Genomic DNA, 22885 nt, shown 5'->3' with positions numbered 1-22885 from the left:
GACATATTTTGGTGACGACCCGAATGGGAAATTTTCTGAGATCTGTGATGGAAGCAGAGGGCTTGGGCCGGAGCCCATCACTGATCTCGTATGGGGGTGCGGGGGCGTAGCCCCCGCGGTATGGTTCGACCGGATCGACCGTGACCCGATGGGTCGAACCGCTATTTGGAGTATATATATGATGTACTGTTGCTTGTTGAGAGTCATTGTATTCTAGGGTTTTCACGAAGCTAGGGTTTCAGGGCGAGTTCTTCCTCGCCGCTGCTAGGGTGTAATCCTTCTTCTGCATAGTGAATCATCTTCTTCTTCGCCCGAGGACGTAGCACACCACCCTGGTGTGTGAACCTCGTTAAATCTCTGTGTCGTACGGATCTATTGTCTCTCTTTATTCGTATTTCTTGGTGTTTGTTCTAACAAAGCTCCTTCGCCTTCATGTAAATATCAAGGTCGGCATCTGGCTTAATGTTTGCCTCCTTTTCTCTTCTCAACAACTCTGCCAACGTCTCTGCATGTTTTCAATGTTGATGAATAATTGGTAAAATTCACATACCACTCATCGGTCTAAGATTTTTCAATTGAAGCTAACCATCTAACATGTTCAACTTACCATATCGGGCTCCTACCCCTTGACATCTTGCAGAAAAAGCTAAGGTTTCTCTCACTGTCATTTCCCCTATGTGGAGATCTTGTTGACTGATATAAGCCGCTGTCTTTTGTGGAACAAATTCATCCATTCCATGGCCATTGTATGTTATTCTCCCAGAGAACTGAGGAAGATTCAAAAGAACAGTGTGTTTTCAGATAATATCAGAATGATTTACAAAAGAGCTAAAGGAGAACAATTAGAAATTTAAAGGGAACAACAAAGGTGTTTCATTTCCTTACTTTTAGATCTCGATCAAGCATTCCTGCTAAAGACATCAGTAATATGGTCTTTCCAGAGCTTGGAGAGCCTAAAAGCAATGTCATTCTGCAAAAATTCAGATCAACCAGAATTTTGGATTAGCCACAGAGCCTAATTAGTTGAGTGAAACCAAAACTACCTAAACTTTAGCAATTGTTTCCAACTTGAGGGGTTTGTCTGGCTTTATTATTCCACTGACTTCATGAAGGATTGAGAGTGGCTTCTTTCTACTGGGGAGAATATGAAGATTGCTCAAGAACCCCTTCAAAACCAGAAAACAGATCACTTGGGTGAGTTATGTTTGAGATAAGAAACAGTTTCTACAGAAAGAACTCCCGAAATGATGATTAACAGGTAGAATACCTCTAATATATTAGCATAGAAATTCAGTATTGTAGGTAAAGATCTACTTCCCACATAAGCTTCTGCATCTACATTTACATGCTCATAGCGGACTTCAATTGTGGGAATATTAATTCCAACTCTGAATAACAAAAGAAAGAAAAAAAACAGAGATATACATAAGGAGACAGAGAAGCTATGAAAATCTATATTTTGAATGTATCTGGAAGGAGAAGTTTCTTACCGATCAAGACGGTCCTTGAGCTTCGACAAGAAATTCTCATTGTCCTTCTCTGCAACTTTAACCAAACTTTCTAACTAATTCTTCCTTTGTGATGAATCCAGACTCTTAATGTCAATTTCCTTGGTCTTACCTTCTAAGCCAGCCAGTACACCTTTCCTGAGACGGTTATAAGTAGGTAGTTTCTCTAGAGCAGCCCATTTCAGAGCTTCTTCATCATCTTCTTCTATAGAAGATTTGGAGAAGACATCAACTGCACTGTTATTCCAAATTGAATAATTGTTACCACGAAAACTACTGATTCCATATGAATCACTTCTCTCCATTGGACAATCACTAACTGCCCAACCCACTCAAAATTTGTAACTCAGAATCAATTACTAAAAAGATCTAACAGAAACCTGACAACCCACCAAGAACTCCAAAAGCATTTATGGGTGTAAGTTTTCTGTAATGGACAAAGAGATCCAACCAATCTTTCCATATGTATAGGTGACAAAAGGAGATCCTGTGCCACCCTGAAAGTGCATCACAGAATTTGAATAGTGACAGTGAACAGTTATATAGATTTTGTCAAAAATTTCTTTTTTATTGAGTTTTGTCTACTCTAGGCATGCACAGTTGTGGGCTCGTGATCAGATTAGTCTTAGTCACTTCATGTAACAAAATGGGTCTCATGAACTATATTTTGATATTTTCCTTTCACCTGAAAGTGTTATTTTAGTCATTTAAATATTTGAATTGAATCACATGCGCGAAAGCAAAAATCTGAGCTATTAATCGGCTGGTAGTCAAAGAGATGGAATAATTCACTTCCTCTTCGGGTTCACAGATACCTCCTATAGGTTTTATATTTTCCAAAATACTCTTCGAGATTCCATTTGGCTGCAAACCTAGATAGCGACAAGAATTTAACATTTAGAAGGAACTAAGGGGAAACTTCTAGGACTTTAAAAAAGACCAGAGTTCAAATATTTGGAGACTCAAATATCTGTCTTGGTAATCTTTAACTTGACCAAACAATGTCATAGTATGGTGGATTTTGCTCATCAGTTAAGCGTGTAGAGATAGAACTGATTCTCCATACAATCTTTGATTTTCTTTCTTTCCTTCTCTGAATGAAATTTATTTTTAAATTAGAAAAAAGAAAAGACTGTAATTTGTAGGATTAAACTCAATATATTGTCATCAAGATTTTATTTGGGATCTGTCGAGAATGAATCCACACAGATAGAATCCACCCAAAGAAAAACCCCACGATGGATCAGTACGAAAATGGTTCTCTAAAAATCTGATCCACACACAGATCGTTCTCAACCAAAGTTAACCTGGCTTACAACACACCTAAATTGGGTTGTCAATTTCTAGCCCAAATTGATTGGACTAACCGAATTCGATTGGTTCAATCTAAACTGAATTAAATTGGATTTTTATCGGTTTGATTTTAGTTTTATGAAATTGGTAGAAATTGAAATCGAAATGGATCAAAACCAAAACATATATAAAATCTTCCTACTAAAAAACATATATGAAATCTCCAATAAAAAGCAAAAAAGTTGATAAAAACCATTATTTTCTAATATATATATTTTTTTTAATGCATAGCAGCCCGATAATGGTCCGATAAAAGTTGGTTAAGTTATCCTGGTAAAAAATTGATCCAAATTAGACTGAAGTCGAAACCAAAACAGACTTTTGACTTAACTTTAGATTTGGCCTATTACCAGTCTAAAACAGGTTCAACCAGATAAAAAACTAGACCGATTGACACCCCTATCTAGTATCCACCATTCAATAGACTGGTTCCCGTGTTTTATAATAGCGGAAATTATAAGATAACTTAAAAATGAGTTATGGTTTACTGGATAATCCACCCAATCTTTGGATTAATCAAATTAACTAAACTAAAGATGGGTATTACAAAACTACCCAAACACAGTGTCCACTCCTTCTCCCTATGGTTATTGAAAGTCCCTCCCAACTTCTTCCACCTCAATGAAAACCTTGAAAGATCATCCCAATTCAGCACCTTTTTGAGTGGATTTCACACACTCTACCTACCAAGTTGAAATGGAGGGTGGTGGTCATGTTAGTCCACGTTGAGTGGAAAAATCTCTTTTCTCATATACTTGTAAACACTTCATCTTATCAGATCAGTCTTTTTCATATGGAAATTTACTTGGTATTAAAGTAGGTTTTTTCCAGTTTCTTCCGGTTCTATCCTTCATAGTTATGTCCACATGGCAGGTGGTTCCGACCTACCTACAGGTGAGGGGGAGTGTTAGTCGTGTTAGTCCCACATTGATTCTGAATGAAAAATCCCTTTCCTCATATACCTATGAACACCTCCTTTTATCAAATCGGTCTTTTGAGATAGAAATTTTCATAGGGAGATGGACCTAACTCCATAAAATCGTTTCTCTCTACTAGAGGCAATACTTTGACCAAACTTGACTGGAGAATCTCTCTTTTCACTCCTGAAACCCGAACCTCCAAGTAACTATTAAGCAGCAACAAGCAAAGCCTTGAGATGGTTGTGGTTCCTGAGTGTTAGCTATACATATTCTATAATCTTTCTATTTCTACTCCATTCTACATGAATGTGATATACAAATTCTCATGGTATTAGAGCCGTGAGCATCATCCTTTACTGCCCCTTATTATCTATGAACTATTGGGTCCCAGTTGTCATTGAGAGGAGGGGAAGTGAATCAGTATACCAAATTCTTTTTCCTTTTTCAACTGTAGCCTAAACGTAGCAATTATTGATGGCACTTAAACAAATATACACATAGTTTATTGATGCTGCCTAGAGCTGTCTCACAACCCCACACTGCACACACACATACAAAGTCATATGTTCATCCACACTACACCACTAAGTGGTCAGGTCTATCAGATGTACACATCCATCCTGTAAACAATGACTACAGTATACTATATATATATATATATATATATACATTTCTGCAACACAAGAAATATGTGCTTTGATTAGTTGCCTACATTTGACACATGAGTTTTCTAGAGTCTACTATGTGTCCTAGTGTTCTTCCTATGTGTCTAGATGCATGCATTGGGCGGTAAGTACGAGATTAGGCCAATATATGGCCAAAGATTCACCAAATCCCTACAAAATTACATTTTCAACATGGTTTGCTTCTTGACGTTTAATTTGCAAATTGGCCAACATTGGCCTGGATATAAATGGCATTGTTCAGAAGGCATCTGGCATCGACCTGCATTAGTATGAGTCTGCCTTGAGCTGACTCAGTGGGTTTGGTCCAATTGGATTTTTAACTCAATTTAGAATTGGTCTATGGTTTCTTGGGTGGTCTTAGTCAATCATAGTTTCTTCGTTCTCATTTCTTGCACAAAAAAGTACCATAAATTCCAAATTACGTTTCAAGAAATGGGTGAAATGAAATAGGTTTGTCAAATGGTTTTGGGGCCGTTTTTCCGTTTCTTGGCACAGAAAAATGGAAAAATACGTTTCTGAAAATCTGATTATACAAATTTTACTGTAAAATTTGTTTCACCAACTATTTTACGTTGAATATAGCTGCATCCACTGATATTAGTTATGTAATGTGCATTGATTGAAATCTTTTTCAATATTTGGTTTATGAATTCAAACCACCAATTTGGAAGAGGGAAGGAGAATGATGGGGAGAAAAAATTTGAACCCATAGATCAAGGATTAGGATCCTCTCCAGTATGTGTGGGGTTTTGGGGGGGGGTTGTTAGAGAGGTACCAGTGAGAGTTTTCTTGGTAGCACTGGAGAGGATCTAAATCCCGTTACCAATTCACTGAACACATGCATGAGATCATGAGAATAGTGAACCAAGTAGAGTGCAATGTAGAGAATTTCTAGATAAAAGATAAAAGCATGTGTAGGGTGCTTGGTTGGCTCTTGTCGTGGTCAATTAGCCATCCAATGGCTGGGTATGTAAGATTTCCAATTAGGTGGGCTAGCATAGTTCAATATTTGTTTCCAAAATCGGTTTAGTGGTGTTGACTACAAATTTAGTAAACAGAAAAATCCAATATGGTAAGTGATCTCTATGGAGATATTGGATTCCATTAGCACACCTTAATGGTATAAAATATATATTACTATGTGTGGACCTAAGATATTGTTTCCTTAATAGGAAGAAAACCCTAATTTTCTTGCAAGGTTGGTCCCTACCCTCACCCCTATATATATATATATATATATATATTATCACTGACCCATTAAGTGAGGTTAATGACCAAAAGTAAAAGGGAAAGAGGGTAGACCAGACTAATATTGATCGTGTTGTATAAAGAGCATACAAAAAGAGATTTGAGGAGTTATTATTCTTCAGTCATAGATTCAAGTATGCCTAAAACATGTCTTTGTAGTATTTATCGTGCATGCTTCTCGATTTCCATGAATCATTTTCACATTTATTTTCTATCAATGGTATCAGAACTTGCTCATGGTTGAGACAATGGGTTGTAAAATATTTTTTATTTTTTATTATATGAATGAAAGTTGGATTTCGTACAAAAAAAAAAAATTTGGATTCAGCGATTACTTACGTGCATAAAAAGCCTTATATTGAGTATTTTAATTATTACTTAAAAGGCAGACATTAAAAAAAAAAAAAAGAACTTAGCAAAGCTTGCGGCTAAGGTAGACCTAGAGGCCAAGCCGATCCTACGGCCAAAACCGTCCCCCATTATTTCTCTTTTCCTAATTCCTTGCGGCCATGCCAAGCCAAAAGGCTCCTGTAGCTATGCCTTAACTAGCCTTTGTGGCTGCGTTCTTTTATGCATAACATGCACTTATTGTACGAGCTTTTGGATCGGTTTTGTTGTTGGAGAAGGGTCGCCATAAATGGGGGTTTTTCCTATTGTGATTTATTGTGACTTTTGTCGATGCCGATCTGTATTGACCACAGCAGCAGATTGGTGGTGGCTGTGTTGTCTGTATAAGAAGAAAAAAAAAAAAAAAAGGTTATGCGTGGTGAAGATGATAGACCCAATTTTGGGTCTAACATTGTTTAAGTTAAAAAAAAAAATAAAAAAATAAAAAAATAAAAACATTTAAATGTATATCGGCTGAGCCCATAGATGGTCCATATTAATTTGTTTTAACTTACAACAATAGCACATATCTTTGTTTTAACTTAATGTTTCACTTAAAACTAATGGGCTTAAGCCTAACACCTTATTTATATAAAGATTATGGGTTTAGTAGATCGATTATTATGGTTCAATCAAAGAGAAAGGTGTTCATTCCAAGATAATCAACTTTGATCGTTTCCAACTTCTCTGAAGGTTGTCTTCGATGTCAGTAAGTATTGCTTTGCAGTGTTGCATTTCGGACATTTTCGATGTTTTATTACTTTACCTTTAACAGGAGTTCGTCGGCTCGGATTGATTTCTTGAGTAGCTTGGAATAAGTTTTGGTGCTTTTAGTTGTTAACTAAGTGACTTAATCTCGAGTTTCTTTTGATTTGGTGCTGACTTTTAGCTAATGAATGAGTAAGGGCGTAATGAGCTCAGATCTATTTGACTTTGATGTTTTCAAAGTTTAAGATTCTCTTGTTAGTTTTTATTTCTTTAATCAGAGAGCTTTCCAGTTGTGGTCTACTAAAACTTGAAGTTGGAGGTTGGAAGCAACGGATAATGTCATTAGTATCTAGTGACTATTTTTCCTATGGGATTGGTACGATTTTATGAGCGGTTTTACAATTATATCCTTAAAGGTCTTAACTAATAATTGGGTTATGTTAAATTTATAATTTATGGGCTATTGGGTTCAAGCCCATCGTTGGTTTTATTTAAAGTTTTAAGTCTATTAAAAACTATTAAGTCATAAGCCATTGGAGATTTCATTCATTTAAAAGAATAATAGGGTTCACTTGAATTGTGGACCAAACCAAACTGAATCATGATCAAATCAGTTGGGGGCCACACATGATTGAACTGATTTAAAATCAAATCGAACTAATCGGGTCAAGTTTTAACCTGACCCAGTGACCCATATTTTTGACATGTTTGGGTTTTTAGTTATGACGGTAAGCTTGGGCTTGGACTTGGATTTGGATTAGAATGTTGGAATTCAGTGTGTAATGAGCTTACATTAAAATAGTATTTAATGAATTTTATTAAAAACCAAAGTAATGAGTTTTAAAGTTGATTTTAAATTGTTTTGAGCTTGGGCTTATAAAGTGGGGGTGAATTAACTACTTCTTTTACAATTTTAATGCAACATAATTATGAAACCATATAAATAGATAAGACTTAAACTGCTTATAAAAGTACAATCTGGAATTATCTGATTTTGGTTTAATTATTGAAATTATTATTTTTTTTTTTAACCTGATTATGATAGTTGTCTTTGGTTTTGAGTTTTGGTTGTTATCATGGCAATATAGTTCTGGAAGCCATATGTAAATGGATATGATGCTAACATGCACATACATCTCACTGTATTGAAAACATTAAATTGTACAAGTGACATACATTATTAATGCATTATGTGGTTATTATCTTACCTATTTAAAGCCAAATAGAAACGGTCTATAAACCATAGGCATGTGGTTTATTTGTTTTATTTTATAAATTGATTGGTTTGTCACATTTACTTTGTACTATTTATATGGTTTGACCAGTGGGAGGATGAAATTCAGACTATTCTGAAATATTTGTAGTGTCATGTTTTTGTTCCAGAACGATTTCGAAATTGTATTTCTATTTATGAATGTTTCTATATTGGTTTATCATTACCATGATATTGAAAATTTATTTATGAATGACAAAGATAGAAAATTAATGGCATTTTGTACTTACATGTCATATTTGGAACACCCTATGATGAATAAATATATTAGAATTAAACTGGGTGTAAGCTTCTGCACATGATTAGCTACATAATGCATTTTTAGGAAACAATGAAAGGGTGAGGTGGATTTCACCAAAGTGACGTATCTTATTCTTTCATAATTTTTCTTAGGACAACATAGTAGATGACATTTGCCTAAAATTGATGTCACCAAAGTTAAAGAAAATCGCAATAACCTAGAGGTTTTTAAGCCAAAGGTGAAATGACATCAAGTTATTGTTATTTTCACAACAAATGTGGATTTACAAGAGGACTAGTGCATTCTTAGCCTAAAGGATAATGATACAGTTTCAGTTATAACTCTTGAATGATATAGTCATTACAGTGAATACACATGAATCTCACCAAGTTAAACTTTATTATTGATGTGGTCTATTTAAATGGGCTTTAGTGAAAATCCTTTGTGGGTAGAGTTAACATCTTAAAGATTAATATTAATGTTGATGCCTATATTTATATTTGAAATGTTATGATACAAGATCATCTTATGTTACTTGTAGATGTTGGTGGTTTATTATTTATTTTCATTATAATTTCAATGAAATATATTTTTGGAGTCTAATAATTGGATAGATCATAAACAATTTATGCAAGTCAAATCAGAAAATCGTTTGATTTTGATTTATTGAAATGACTTCTGAAATCTATTTATACTGTTGCTATTTTGACCATGTTTGTTCAAGTCAATAGTTAAATCTAGTTCTAATATAAACTGATATTGACTCTTATAATTGATATTTTTCTTGTGTCACTTAGCTCCCACTCTCTTATATTAATCAGAGAACAAAATATTATTCTATTGAGGGTGATAAATGCAATATATATGTTTTATTATGTGCACTGTACTAGTCATTTTTATGAATTTTAAGCCAACTTAGGGTATTTCAATATTTTCTTCGATGCTATATTTATTGTTCGTGATTTCCGATTTCATCACGAGACACTTAATTATGAATTTTGACACTTCATTATGATTCAAAATATCACAAGTGCATTGTTTAAGTAATGTTTCTTTAAATTTATATGTCTTATATAAACTTGTGATAATGTGTAATTTTATTGAAAAATCATCAAAATAAAATAGATATATCGTATTTGAATGATTTAAATGAACCATTAAAGTTTTAGTAGCTTATTGGTATAAAACCTATGAAGTTGTTTACACTTACTATGGATCTAAGTTCACATTACCTTTATTTGTTAATGGCTTATTATTGTTTTGGTCTATAAGTTAGCTAGTGAATTTTTTACTTAAAGAAATTATAAAGCTTTATTGTGACTGACTTTAAAGTTTATAAGTAAATATTTGTATTAGATATTATAGTCATTTGGGCCTAAAGATCATGCTTGTATATAATTTTTTATATCTAATGCATTATGGATAAGATAACATATTTCATGTGTTATTTGTTATTATAAATAAATGTTATGAATTTTCATATTTAGTATGTCGTCATTATAGGAAATTGTCATATTTAGTTTTTTTTTTTTTTTGGTAATGGCTGGAAGTACAACTGTCATACTAAGAATGTACACTTTGATAATTGTTAAATTATGGTAAGTGAAATATGGTAAGTGATCTCTATGGAGATATCGGATTCTATTAGCACACCTTAATGATATGAAATATATATTACTATATGTGGACCTAATGTATTATTTTTTTAATGGGAAGGAAACCCTAATTTTCTTACAGAGTTGGTCCCTATTCTCACCCCTATATATAGTTATCATTGACCCAATAAGTGAAGCTAATGACCAAAAATAAAAGGAAAAGAGGTAGACTAGACCAACATTGATTGTGTTGTACAAGGAGCATATGAAAAGAGATTTGAGGAATTGTTATTCTTCAGCCATAGATTCAGGTATGCCTAAAACATGCCTTTGCAGTATTTATCGTGCAAGTTCATCGATCTCCTTGAATTGTTTCCACATTTATTTTCTATCAGGGTAGACTTGGGGATATGCGCTAATTGGGCATCCCACTAATTGGAGAGGAATTTTTTTAGAGAAAACTACTAGCATGAATTGAAGACCTATTGACTCAAAGTGGAATTTACATACACATTCTCTCATGATGGGACCGGAAAGAAAAACTACTGTGGCAGAAATAAGATTTTATTTTTTTTACAAAATTTGATTACAACAAAAATTTTCCTTAAAAGAGAGAAAAGTAAAAAAAGGCTAAAAAACTTACCATAAGTGAAAAAAGAACAAGAAGATGGCAAATAATGACTTTGCCCATATTGACTTCTCTTCAAAATTTTGAACAATTCGATGAGAAAACAAGGTCTTTTTTTTTTTTTTGGGGGGGGGGGGTCCTATCTAACTGCGGATCCGGATCCTCTCCATCGAGGCCATCACCCATAAAGTGCCCATAGAGACCTATCTATACGACATGTGGAGGAAACAAATCCGACGAAGGAAAAAAAGTTCCAATTTCTTTACCCAGTTACCCTCACTCATCCCAAACCCGACATCTTACATGGATCAAACCCATCTAACAATCTTACCTCCCTTTTTCCTTCCCTGCTGCCGATAATATCCCATGGCATGTCGACCTTAGCCTCACCAATACCCTAAAAGTCGTGGCATTTGGCCCAAAGTTTGTGAAGAAAATGGTGAATGACTAAAACACCACGAACCTAATGTGGTTATAGTGATGCCAATGATTGTATGGAATGGCTAGTGCAAACATAAACCCCATCATCATGAAGAACCCCATCAATTGGATCCAAAACCTCCCTATGATGATGAATGCCACCACTAACCAATACCCAGTAATAGTACTACAAAGTGCTATATCATTGCATCTGGAATCCACCCAATATCTGAGAAGATGTCCAAATGAGTTGGAGGGCTCTATCGCCATCCTCTCCACCTTCTATTGTTTCGATTCCAGTTCCATGTCCAGATTCATAATATTTCAGATTTAATGAGATCTATGAAAATTGAAATGCAGTTTCCGAAGATTGATATTTCTTCATTTAGTTATTGACTTGATTTAGTTTCCATTGAAGCTAAGTCTTCCTGTGGTTATGTATATGTTTCTCCGCAAATGGAATTTCAGATAACTAGATCATTGAATAAACTGAAAGAATTGGAGAATTTGAAAAACAATTCGATAAAATTGGATTTGGTCGATTCAACATAGGCTCATGAACGCCGTGCAGTACGATGGTTATGGTGGTGGAGCTGCAGGTCTAAAGGTGATTTCCTGTTACTTGATTTCGTCTGTTTCTTGCTCTTTCTTTTGTTTCTTGGGTTCATTTAAGTTCATTTTCTGAAACTTAAGAGTTCAATCTGACTCTGTTACGACTAACCCACTTGTAGGTAAATGGAGTGCTATCTTGTAATCTCCACCCCCAACTGTCTCTCCTACTGACATTCCGGGCAGTGACATTCGACGCCATTCCTTTGTTCAGATAAATCAAAGTCATTGAGAAGCATAGATAATCTGGGTAAAAGATTATCCAGACTGGCAATGCTGTCTGCCATATATGAAATCATTTCAGGCAAAGCCATTAACCAATTACCCAACTTGGAAGAAATCTTTTAGAAAGGGGAAAATCATAATCAATTTCAAGAGACTACAATTAGTTCTTACTGATCTGGGTTGCCAAGAAATTGGTACAATACATTACAGAATGATCAGAACGTTGGTGGGTTTTTACCTTATAAAGTCTCCTTGTCTTGAAGAACAGAATTTATTTACTGAGAAATTCATGGACTATCCGTGGGTGTATCCTTCACATTATAATATGCATTAAAAGTTTACTAATAGCAATTTCATGGGCTTTACAGATTATTTCAATGTGAATTAACTTCAATCACTTAATCATCTGGGGCGCGGGCGCCAAGAATCCATTTCTTTTGCTTTCATTTACATATTTTACTCATCGATTCTAATTGGAAAAAAATTGTCTGCAATTCTGATCTCGTACAATTCCGTGCAATACCACCTTCAGGCAGTGACACGTGTATTGATACCAATACAATGGTCTAGATCTGATTTAAATGTCTCTTCACTGATTTAATGTTTTATTAGTTGTACTAGATCTGGACCATTGTATTGGTATCAACACACGTGTCACCGCCTGAAGGTGGTATTGCACGGAATTGTACGAGATCGGAATTGCAGACGATTTCAACCCATTCTAATTCTGTCAAATTGTAAACAAGACGCTCCTTTCTCAGGGGAAGAAACCCAAATCCAAAGAAGCTGCTCTCTCTTTTGCAAGAAGGCAACAAAGAGAGCTTCTTTACTTTGTAAGCCTGAGTTCGTGCAGTCACAACAGTTCGATTCATATCAAATAGAACTGATTATAAAATTGGCAGAAGCAACGTCGTTCTATCACCATCTCCTGCAATCGAGCCATGCATTGATCCACCTTCAACGGGGAGTAATCGATCTTCAAGACTTCAACCCAATTGCAGAACAGAGAGGTGCAAATCTGGAACCCAAACGCGATTTCAGAGAGGGGAGTGATCGATCTTCAAGACTTCAACAATGGTTACGCGGAATCGATTGCCAAAACCCTAATTCCAGTCTCTCCGATTTCAATCCATAAATCTCAAGTTAAAAACCCTAAATCCCAATCGGTTAATGGTTTCTCAAGAAAGCTGATAAAAATAAGGGTTGAGGGCAAATAAGTCTTCTCCATTGGATCAATGGTATTTTGGGGTTTAAAACAAATTTGTAACACTTAAAAGGTCTGATAGAATTTAGAACTTCAAGAGAATGGGGTGTAATTTCAAACTTTGCAGGAGAGGATTGTGTAATACTTGAAATGTAATTTCCTCTAAAAATAAAAATAAAAAGTTGAATCTCTTGAGCCACTAATTACTGGCAGTCGTCTTCAAAGTGCGGTGGATTAAATTCCAGCAACCCCTTCGTCTATAATCCAGTGACGATCGAAGCTCAATCTGCAATCTTTACGTTCCGTTCCCTTTCTTTGTCATTGCTTCCAACGACAAGGTATTCTCTCTCTTTCTCTCTGTCTTTTTCTGTATGATTGTTTGCAGTTGTTTAGAATTTGAATCCCTGTAAGTAGTTATTGTCAGATGGTTTTTCTGTTTCTGATATTATGATTAGTTTTATTTCTGGTAGACCCAATAATTCATCATCTGTACAGGGTTCTGCAAGCTCGAGTGTTTCTCCAAGTTCTTTATCCTAATTTTTTTATTCGTTCGTATTTGTTTCCTCAGTTTCTGCGCCTATAGTACTTGGTTTAGTGTGTCTGTGTGTGTGTAGTAATTGGGTATCTCTTGCTGAGTAGAAGTCTTTAAGGTGGAATTGATTTTCTAACTAAAGGACTTTTAATTTCTTATTATTTCTGAATGAATGTTTCAAGACATTGTTAGATGAAACAGATGTGAAAAATCCCTTATTTTATGTTCTGATAGACATTTCATATACAAATTTAGAGCATGCTAAATTAATCATCTGTAGAAGCATAATTCACCTTATAAGTATCTACCCAGTACCCATAGTCCCTTCTTTTTTTAAAACTTCTTTGGTTCTCAAACTGTTTAGGTTGGTTTAAGATGTTCTAGGACACCTGCTGACTATTTAGAATATGTTTTTTAAGTTTCTGAATTCATTTTTACTAAATAAAAAAGTATTCTGGAGTTGTCAAACTTGGACAGGTCTTGTGCATCATCTTTTAGCCTCAATGAGATGTTCAATTCATGTTTTGTTTTTTGAGTTTGGTTATTAATTGGACCTTTAATTTTGGACTTCCAAAATTTCCTAGTCATTTGTTTTTTTGGAGTGATAGATATTTTTTTTTTCCCTCATATTCAAGGAATCCAATTAAAATTATGGATCTTAACCTTTCCCTAATGATGTGAATTTGTAACCGAAACCGTTTACTGAAACCGAACCGATCCGTTTACACCGAAACCACAAAACCGTTTAGTAAATGGTGAGGTTATGGTTTCAAGTTTCAGGCCGATTATCTAAACGGGTTGGGTCGGTTTTAACCGTGGAACCCGTTGGTTTCAAACCGAATTGAAACCGTTTAAACTGAACCGGTTAAACCGTTTAAACTGATCTGATTAATCCGTATAACAATTAAATAAAGAAGGGGCAGTAATCCGTATAACAATTAACAATTAAATTAAGTGCCCATCCTGCTTTGGAATGATTTATTGCAATTCAGTTCAAGTTTAGGCTTTAGATCATGAACTTGTAATTTATATATGTTACTATGTTATTATGTTATCATAGATGGGGTGTTTTGGCTGAACCACCTGTCATTTTAATATTTTATGCTGTAGAAGGCTGGATTTGGATGTTGTATGATATTAGTTCTAAATGTTTGAGAATGACCATGCAAAGAAATAGCACTAGATTATCAAATTAAGACATACCATCTTTAATATAGAATCTCTTATTTGTGGTTGCCAATTATTTTTGGATAAGCTTATGATCTTCAGTTTAGAGATGGTTGCAAGTTATAACAAACCGATTGTGAACCGTTTTACAAACTGCATGGAATAAACCAAAACCGTTTACTAAACGGTCACAGTTTCAGAAAGTGGAACCATTTAGTAAATGGTGCGGTTATGGTTTTAGTCAAATAAATGTGAACCGAACTGATCCGCACCGTTTAAACCGAAACCGAACCGATTAACACCCTTACCTTTCCCCTTTCCTTCCCCCCTCCCCTCCCCTCCTCCCCTCCCTCCCCTCCCCTCTCTCTCTAAGTGGACCATTTGGGTGAAAAGGCCATTTTTTTCTCAGAGGTATTGAAGCTGAACTTATTCTCTTCTGTTTAAAAGAATTCATGTTAATTGATTCACTCCTAGATGGAAATTAGATCTTTAATTGTCCTCTAAAGAAGTGATGCTACTCAATAAGAACCTGTTGTGTTGATATTGAGCAAGATTTTGTCAAAATTCAAGCTTATAATCACAAAATGAGCATGCCATGGCCTACTACTTTGATTTGTGGCAAATCTTCTATTTTATCCAAATTAAGACCAAATGCTTGAGCTGCGTTCAACTATCTCAAACTGAAAAAAAACACTGGTTCTTTGCCTCTATTTCTGGTCAGGATTTCTGTCAACGTCACATGGATCTCAATGATCTTAACAAGGTATGGGAAGTCAAACCTCTCAAAAAGGTGGGGGAGGATGAAGCAAAGAGGATTCTTGAGAATGTAGCAAAACAAGTGCAACCAATCATGCGCAAACAAAAATGGAGAGTGAAGATCCTTTCAGAGTTCTGGTATTGATCTCTCTTTCATTTTCTATAGTAAATATTTAATTATATAAATTTATTTTTCTAATTGGAAAATTTGAAAATGCAGCCCTGCCAATCCTTCTCGTTTAGGATTGAACATTGGAGGAGGTGCGGAAGTTAAGCTCAGATTGCGGAGGCCGAACAGAGAGTGGGATTTTTTCCCTTATACTCAGATCCTTGATACCATGTTGCATGAGCTCTGCCATAACGAGCATGGTCCCCATAATGCTGATTTCTACAAGCTACTAGATGAAATCAGAATGGTTTTGCTCCTCATCTCTCCCGTTTATGTTTCCTTGGAACGCTTATGTAAAGTTAGAAACCAAGATAGTAGATTGTTGACTCTCTTTATCCTTTATACTATAGTGAATTTGAGAGATTGGGATTTTCACAGAAGTTGTAGAGATCTATCCAAATTCTTCTGTGCTTCACTTGGGCCAATGAGAACTCGATGTGCCTGAACAGGCTAATCTTTTATTAGGTCAGTAAAAGTTAGCTTGTTTGACCCTGGTGTCAATTTTGGCATTGGGAGGTTGAATGCCAGAACTAGCCAATGTTTGAGTTCAATAATCCTCCAACTTTTCTACAACAGATGGTTATAGAACAGCTACCTTCAAGCTAATTTGGGGAATACCATCCATAAAAACTATTCATATAGTTTTCACTGAGACTATAATTACTGATAAACTAGAGGTGAAACAATATGAGCTGCTTACTGGATATAATTACGTGGAAAGTTCTCTGCTACTTAGATTCATGACCAGCTTCAGGAGATCCTACTTTTATTGGTCTGCAAGCATATTTAGTAATCTATTATTTATTTATTTATAAACATTTTCCCAAATATTGGAAATGATATTTGTTTGTCTCATCAGGGGAAAACTCTGTGCTGTTGTGTTTGGTTTTCCTTTACACGGGTTGAATTTGTTCAGGCAGAGTTTTTTTTTTTTTTTTTCCTTCCTGATTTATAAACTGATACCCATGAGAAAACCATCTGTTCTATGTATCTTTTCTCCCAACTTTAATTATTGTATCATGCATTTGCTTCACTGATTTCATTCTTTTTTAACCTCTGCTCTTCTGTAGGAATGTGAGGATCTTCTGGCCAAAGGAATAACTGGCACCGGTCAGGGATTTGATCTTCCTGGAAGACGTTTGGGTGGTATTTCACATCAACCTCCTTTGTCATCTATCCGCCAGGCAGCACTTGCTGCAGCAGAAAACAGAGCACGTCGAGGAGCTCTATTTCCATCAGGACCAAAGCGTTTGGGTGGTGATAGTGAGATTATGGTTGCACTTAGTCCAATACAAGCTGCTGCCATGGCAGCGGAAAGGAGATTGCACGATGACTTGTGGTGCGGGTCTGAAACTCTTGAAGAAAGTAGCACTGTTATGCCAGGGAGGATTGGATCATCTATAGGGTCTTCTGAGACACCTAAAGAAGATACCGTGCGTGATATTCCTATCCGAACTTCAGCTTCTGGATCCACGCATAATCGTGGAAGGTTGGACAGTAGACACGATGGATCACTTTGGGAGTGCACTGCATGCACTCTGCTTAATCAGGTGATATTCTATTCTTATTCATTGGACACTGCCACTATATGCATAAATACTATTTTCTTAACCATTAGAAATGATGTTGGGACGTTTTGTGTGGATCATGAACTAACCATTCCACTTTGTGTGATATTTTTCAATTTTCACATCTAATGGGTGACTGTTTGGATCACTCAAATCACCATCTAAAACAGATTAAGTACACGATAATTCTCCTTTTTTTGAATTTTCAAATTAATCTGATTTACCATATGGGTGGATAAAGGTCATTCTTGGGACTTTTAGGCAGTTGTTGATCAAAAATTTTTTCTGTCAAATGAATGATGTGGACAATGTGCTAATCATACTTACTGAACATAACTGGGACATACTGTTCTTAAAAATTGATATATTTGCATATTTTGGTCAAAAGACTTCAGAAGACTTGCTGCTTGTGCTGATCAAAATCTCGCCTACTGACAACCATTTTTCAGTTTAAGATCCCTCTCTCTCTCTCTCTCTCTCTCTCTCTCTCTCTCTCTCTCTCTCTCTCTCTCTCTCTCTCTAAGTCCTGTCTGACCTTGAAAGTTGTTTGGGGTGGTTTGACCATGTTCAAAGAAGGCCTGAGGATGCCCCAGTAAGGAGCGATCAAATTCAAATTGAAGGAGTTAAAAAGAACTAGGGGCAAACCTAAAATATAGGTGAAATGGTGAGGAATGACATCTATAGTCTTGGTCTTGTCCCAAGTATGAGCTTGGATAGAGCCTATTCGAGGGCAAGGATCCATGTAGCCAACCCCATTTAACTGAGATTCTCCTGACTTGTTGGGCTGGGTCTCCTCTTCCCTCTTACTCTCATCTTTGCATCTCTTCTTTCCCTTTTTTTTTCTAAAAGATCCATGTAGCCAACCCCATTAAGTTGGGATAAGGTTGAGTCTGTTGTTTTTTATCTTGGCAAATAACCATGGAGAATTAACTTCACATCTTTTCTTTCCTTTCCTTGTGGATTTTCCTCTAAATATATTTTTATACTTCAGAATCTTATACCATGTTTGTCCTATTGTAGCCACTTACTCTTACTTGTGAAGCCTGTGACACCCCAAAGCAAAAAGATGCGAGAAACATGTCCAAGATCTGGTCATGCAAATTCTGTACCCTAGAGAACAGTGTTAAGTCAGAGAGATGCTTAGCTTGCGGGGAGTGGAGATATTCATATGGCCCACCTGTATCCACCAATGGCCCCTATCTTGGAACCTGAAAGTTGCAAGCCTAAACTGCTGTACTAGCACAGGGTATAGAAAACCTCTTGCAAGTACTTTGTGATTCACATGTATAAAATCAGAACAAATTTACAGTTACAGTGTAGAGTATGGACAACCTTTATATGTGCTCATGATATGTTAGTGATACATTTAAATTATGCTTCATATTTTAGTATCACTTAACCTCTTTTTAGATAAATATAACTTGTCTTGGACTTGTCCAGTGAGGGTTATCAATATCAACAGTGACCTCGGCTTGCACTCAATCTGATGCATCTTGCATGATCCATGCCAGACTAGTTCATTTAAATGTTCCAAAGGTTTTGGGGCCAATATGGTAGAAAAAATTCCTTTTCCAATTCCATGTTAGTGTCATCAACATTGAATCAAGATAAATCTCTTGAGTCCGACTCAAGATAATCAGCAGGGTTCTTGTGCTCCATAATAGTGGATTTCACTTTAAGGGGAAGTTTTTCTGGATTAATCCTCAATATGTCTTTGTTGGATTACTCCCATCTTTTTTATCCTTTTGGTGGAATGATTTGAGAGGTTAATAGTGACAACTGACCGCATAAGCGTTCTTCTGGACCTGCCCTGATGCAGTCCCCAACCCAGATCAGCTCTATATCCCATTGCGTATAGATCCATAACCGGAAAAACTTCAGCTACAATGAGTACAAAAAGGTGGGATTAGCTTGAAATTTTTTGTTTTACATGGATTTTTTTTTTTTAACCAATCAAAGCCTTAATATAAAAAGGATTTCCAGATAGGTGCTCCCCCAACACTCTACAATCCTGGAGAATGTGAGCTGTCCTCCAAGAAGAATTAGAAGTTGAAGCAAATAAGGATTGAAGGACTCCCAAGTAATCCCCTTACATGATAAGCTGCTGATGGTTTAGATAGAGCAATCACAAGGGCTTCACGAAGGGAAAGGGCCTCGGCAACAAAGGAGTAAGAAGAGCCAACATGTTCCGCGAAACAGGAAAGAAGTTAGCGGGGGAGGAGACCTCAGACCAATGAAAATAAATGGTTTGCGGATGTCTCTCCACAGATAAGTATTCAATTGGTTTGGACTTGTTTAGTAGTGAATTGGGACCAAGGAAAAAATGTCTCTTCTATAGAAGAAGAAGAAGAGGGCTTCCTTTGTTGAAGTAAGGGTAAATGGTCTTTTTCAAGATTTCATAAGAATGGACTTAGTGAAGTCCCCTATTTCGTTATACTAGAAAAAGGAATGACGCAGGGAGTTCAGGATCGATCCCCCATAATGGACAAGGCAAGGATTCAAGAATTACTTCGCCAACATCAAGGAACTGTTTCATAGAACATCTGCAAATGTATTCAGTTGTCTTAATAGACTAGTAGCATTTGAAGTAATATCACTAAAAATAGCATTTGTGTCTTGATTTCATGCTAATAATACTTGATATCCAATGTTGAATAGAGACATTGCTAAAAGACTGAAGGAAGGAAACCAGTTGCTGACCAAAGCTATCTGGCCAAGAGACAATGAAGAAACAGATGATCAGAAGTGACCAAGTTTTCTGTATTTAGAAAAATATTTAGAATCTCAAGGCTGAATTAGAAAGCATCCAACATCTGCCAGTGTCAATGGCTCCGCAATCAAAGGAAAATGAGCTAAGAAAATGTCGATATTCCACGAGATATTCCACTACATTAAGAAAAGGAAGAAAGGGAAGAGAAGGATGGTCACTCTTAAGCTCGATATGAAAAAGGCCTATGATGAACTGTATTACCTCAACATCTTATAAATTGTTATTCAATTGCAGCATCTGCAATGAGATCATTCCCTCTAGAGGAATCAGACAAGGAGACCCCTTATCCCCAGCCTTCCTTATTTTGTGCACTCAAGCACTGAGTTTCATTCTTGACAATGCCTAAGCCAAAGGAAATCAGATGCCAAAGGAAATCGACTGATTTCCTTCACGTTACTATTGGTTGCAATGCATCTTGTGCTTGGAGAAATGAAAGTATGAACATATCCTATGATAATATTGTCTTGAAGAAATTTTGAAAGTCACCTTGCCCCTATTCTCTCTAGCTAGCAGACTTCTTGAAGTGAGGAGCCTCAAGTCTGTTATTTTTAGCATCAAGAAGGTATACCATCTTCTATATACTCTCTAGGATCTAAAAGAGGTTGTATCAGCATCAACATCTGGAACTCAGATCCAGATTGGCCCTTCCAAAGTTTCTTGTGGAAGGCTTGTGCTGGAGGAGTTGCTACTGGAGTGGCCCTTTCTCAGGTATGCCACCGGTGTACGATAAGTTGTCGGACAATACCAATGGAAACACATAATGGGATATCATTAAGAAAGGATATGGGGTCATTTAAAAAGGAGGAGAGAGAGAGTAGTAGACACAATGGGTGCTAACTTACGGTATACTAATGGCATACCTAAACTTTTTCTTTTTTTTTTCAATAAATCATATGAGAAACAATAGAATCCTTCTCACATCTTTCAAATCTTATTTTCAGCCCTGCAAATCAATGAGAAACAAAGGAATCAAATCATTTATTCCCTGAAAATCCATCGAATTCATTTATTTTCAAGGATTGAAAACAAAATTTGGATCCAATTCATCTATAATCACACTTGAAAATGCCAATATCGTCCAATCGGTTTAAAGTAACAGTGGAAGGATAACTAAAAGACACCGGAGATCTCTCCCATTTTTTTGTTATTTGTTAAGTCGTCCATGCACTATCTATTATTGGGTGCAACCGGGCCAGGCTAGACTGGCCTTTTTTTAAAATCCCAACTCTTTTCAGGTGAAATTAAAATCCCAACTCAACCTTAGGTTCCCTTAACTCAGTTCAAGAGGCCATCTTGAGGATGGGCTGGGATATTTCATCCAAGGCCAACCCTGCGGTGATCAATTACAACTGATACGTTGTCCGCATCAACATATGATATAATTCTGCACAGTTGTTCCGTTGTCCACATCAACATGTAAAATAACATTTTACAACAATTATGCTGCCCAAATTTTCATAAATTAGGGATAACCTCTATTGTTATATGTGAGGGATATAAATATGAATTTTATCATTCAATGCGTGTAAATCAGGAACAATTTCCTATTATTGCATATGGGGGATATAGATGTCTTTTTTTATTATTCCATGTGATTATATTAGGGTTTTCTCTCATTATTGCAAATGGGGAGGATATGAATATTACTTATGTTCCATGCATCACTTTTAGGATTAATTTCTTGTTATTGCATGTGATATAGCTTCCGTACAGCTATTACATTGTCCGCATTTACATGTGATATAGCCATATATGATTGTTATGATACCCCTTTTTTTTTTTTTTTTTTTATAAATTAGAAATAATTTTTATTTTGCTCTATCATTATCGCATACACATCTTCTCTCACTATGATATCATTCAAATACAAATATCAAGCATGTTGGTATAGGGTTACACAAATTCTCGGGGGAGAAAGTTTGAAATCAAGCATCTGGTAAAAAGATCAAAATTTACGGGAAAAGGTGGGTGCCTAACACCTTCCCACTCTCATAATCTAATAGAGACTAGCATCTCTGGAATAGACTAAATATGAAGTCATACTTGGGGATTTGATACCTTCATTGGAATTAAATTCCTTCACTCGAGCTCAATCTTTTGATCTGAATTAGGCTCACCATTAGGGTTCTGGGCTTTATTATCCTAGGTGACGACTCCAAACATCATGTTTTCTCCATCTCCTTTCATGTCGTACATAAGAACTTATGATAAAACCCTAGCAACCTTGGGAAAATGAGAAGTGTAGAAAGGTATAGAAGAAACCGGCTCTGCCGAGATAATAGAGAGGGATTGCAACCCCAAGATAAGTGTCATTATCTCTTTGAGAGGCAGAAGGAAACAGAGGAAATCTTATGTTTTCGATTTTTGTCCTCACAATATGTAGCAAAGATGAGGATGTTAAGATGGATATGCGGAAAAACAAGAGACAACAAAGTACATAATGGATCTATTAAAGATAATTTGAGAGTTGCATTGATCAATGATAAGTTCCGAGAAAGTCGTTTGAGATGGTATGGTCAGTCGATAGAGGCCTAGGGACATGTGAAACCCCAAATTTGAGAATCCCTTAGGCATAACTTTTAGTGGTTAAATAGGAATTCACCCTAGGGGTATAATGGTTATTATTCCTAAGTAATATTCTAGATTTATTATTTATTCATTGTATGTCTTTTAAAACAAGATTATATTTTATTAAAAAATATACATGTATATATACACATATGAAGTTGTATTTTATTGGTGTTTTGATGAATGATAGATTTCCGCGTAATCAGAAAAGAAGGCTACTTATATATTAAAAAGAAAAAAAATCAGCCAACTTTTAGTCAAATGCAAATTATAAAACCGATCATGAGATCAATGCTCATTAAGGTTGTACTCTTACTCTTATCTTGGGTTTGGGTCGTTACAGGATGCCC

General features: G+C 35.9%; 2 protein-coding genes across 2 annotated transcripts; one reads left to right on the top strand and one right to left on the bottom strand.

Moving 5' to 3' along the window:
* Nucleotides 1–410: 410 nt before the first annotated feature.
* LOC122071616 (pleiotropic drug resistance protein 1-like) lies at nt 411–1813 on the bottom strand. Its single transcript, XM_042636002.1, has 7 exons — nt 1621–1813; nt 1491–1539; nt 1268–1388; nt 1069–1166; nt 886–970; nt 608–767; nt 411–505 (listed from the first exon to the last, which is right to left on the bottom strand). Exons 1-7 carry the CDS (start codon nt 1811–1813, stop codon nt 411–413), a joined length of 801 nt encoding a protein of 266 aa, XP_042491936.1.
* A 10731-nt stretch (nt 1814–12544) lies between these two features.
* On the top strand, nt 12545–18591 carry LOC122071603 (DNA-dependent metalloprotease WSS1-like). Its single transcript, XM_042635990.1, has 5 exons — nt 12545–13343; nt 15426–15598; nt 15681–15876; nt 16700–17179; nt 18218–18591. Exons 2-5 carry the CDS (start codon nt 15444–15446, stop codon nt 18407–18409), a joined length of 1023 nt encoding a protein of 340 aa, XP_042491924.1. The 5' UTR covers nt 12545–13343; nt 15426–15443; the 3' UTR covers nt 18410–18591.
* Nucleotides 18592–22885: the final 4294 nt, after the last annotated feature.

The sequence above is a fragment of the Macadamia integrifolia genome, unplaced genomic scaffold, assembly GCF_013358625.1.
Source record: "Macadamia integrifolia cultivar HAES 741 unplaced genomic scaffold, SCU_Mint_v3 scaffold_30A, whole genome shotgun sequence".
NCBI lineage: Eukaryota > Viridiplantae > Streptophyta > Magnoliopsida > Proteales > Proteaceae > Macadamia > Macadamia integrifolia.
Note: the sequence above shows the minus strand (reverse complement) of the source record. Positions and strands in the feature narration are given on the sequence as shown.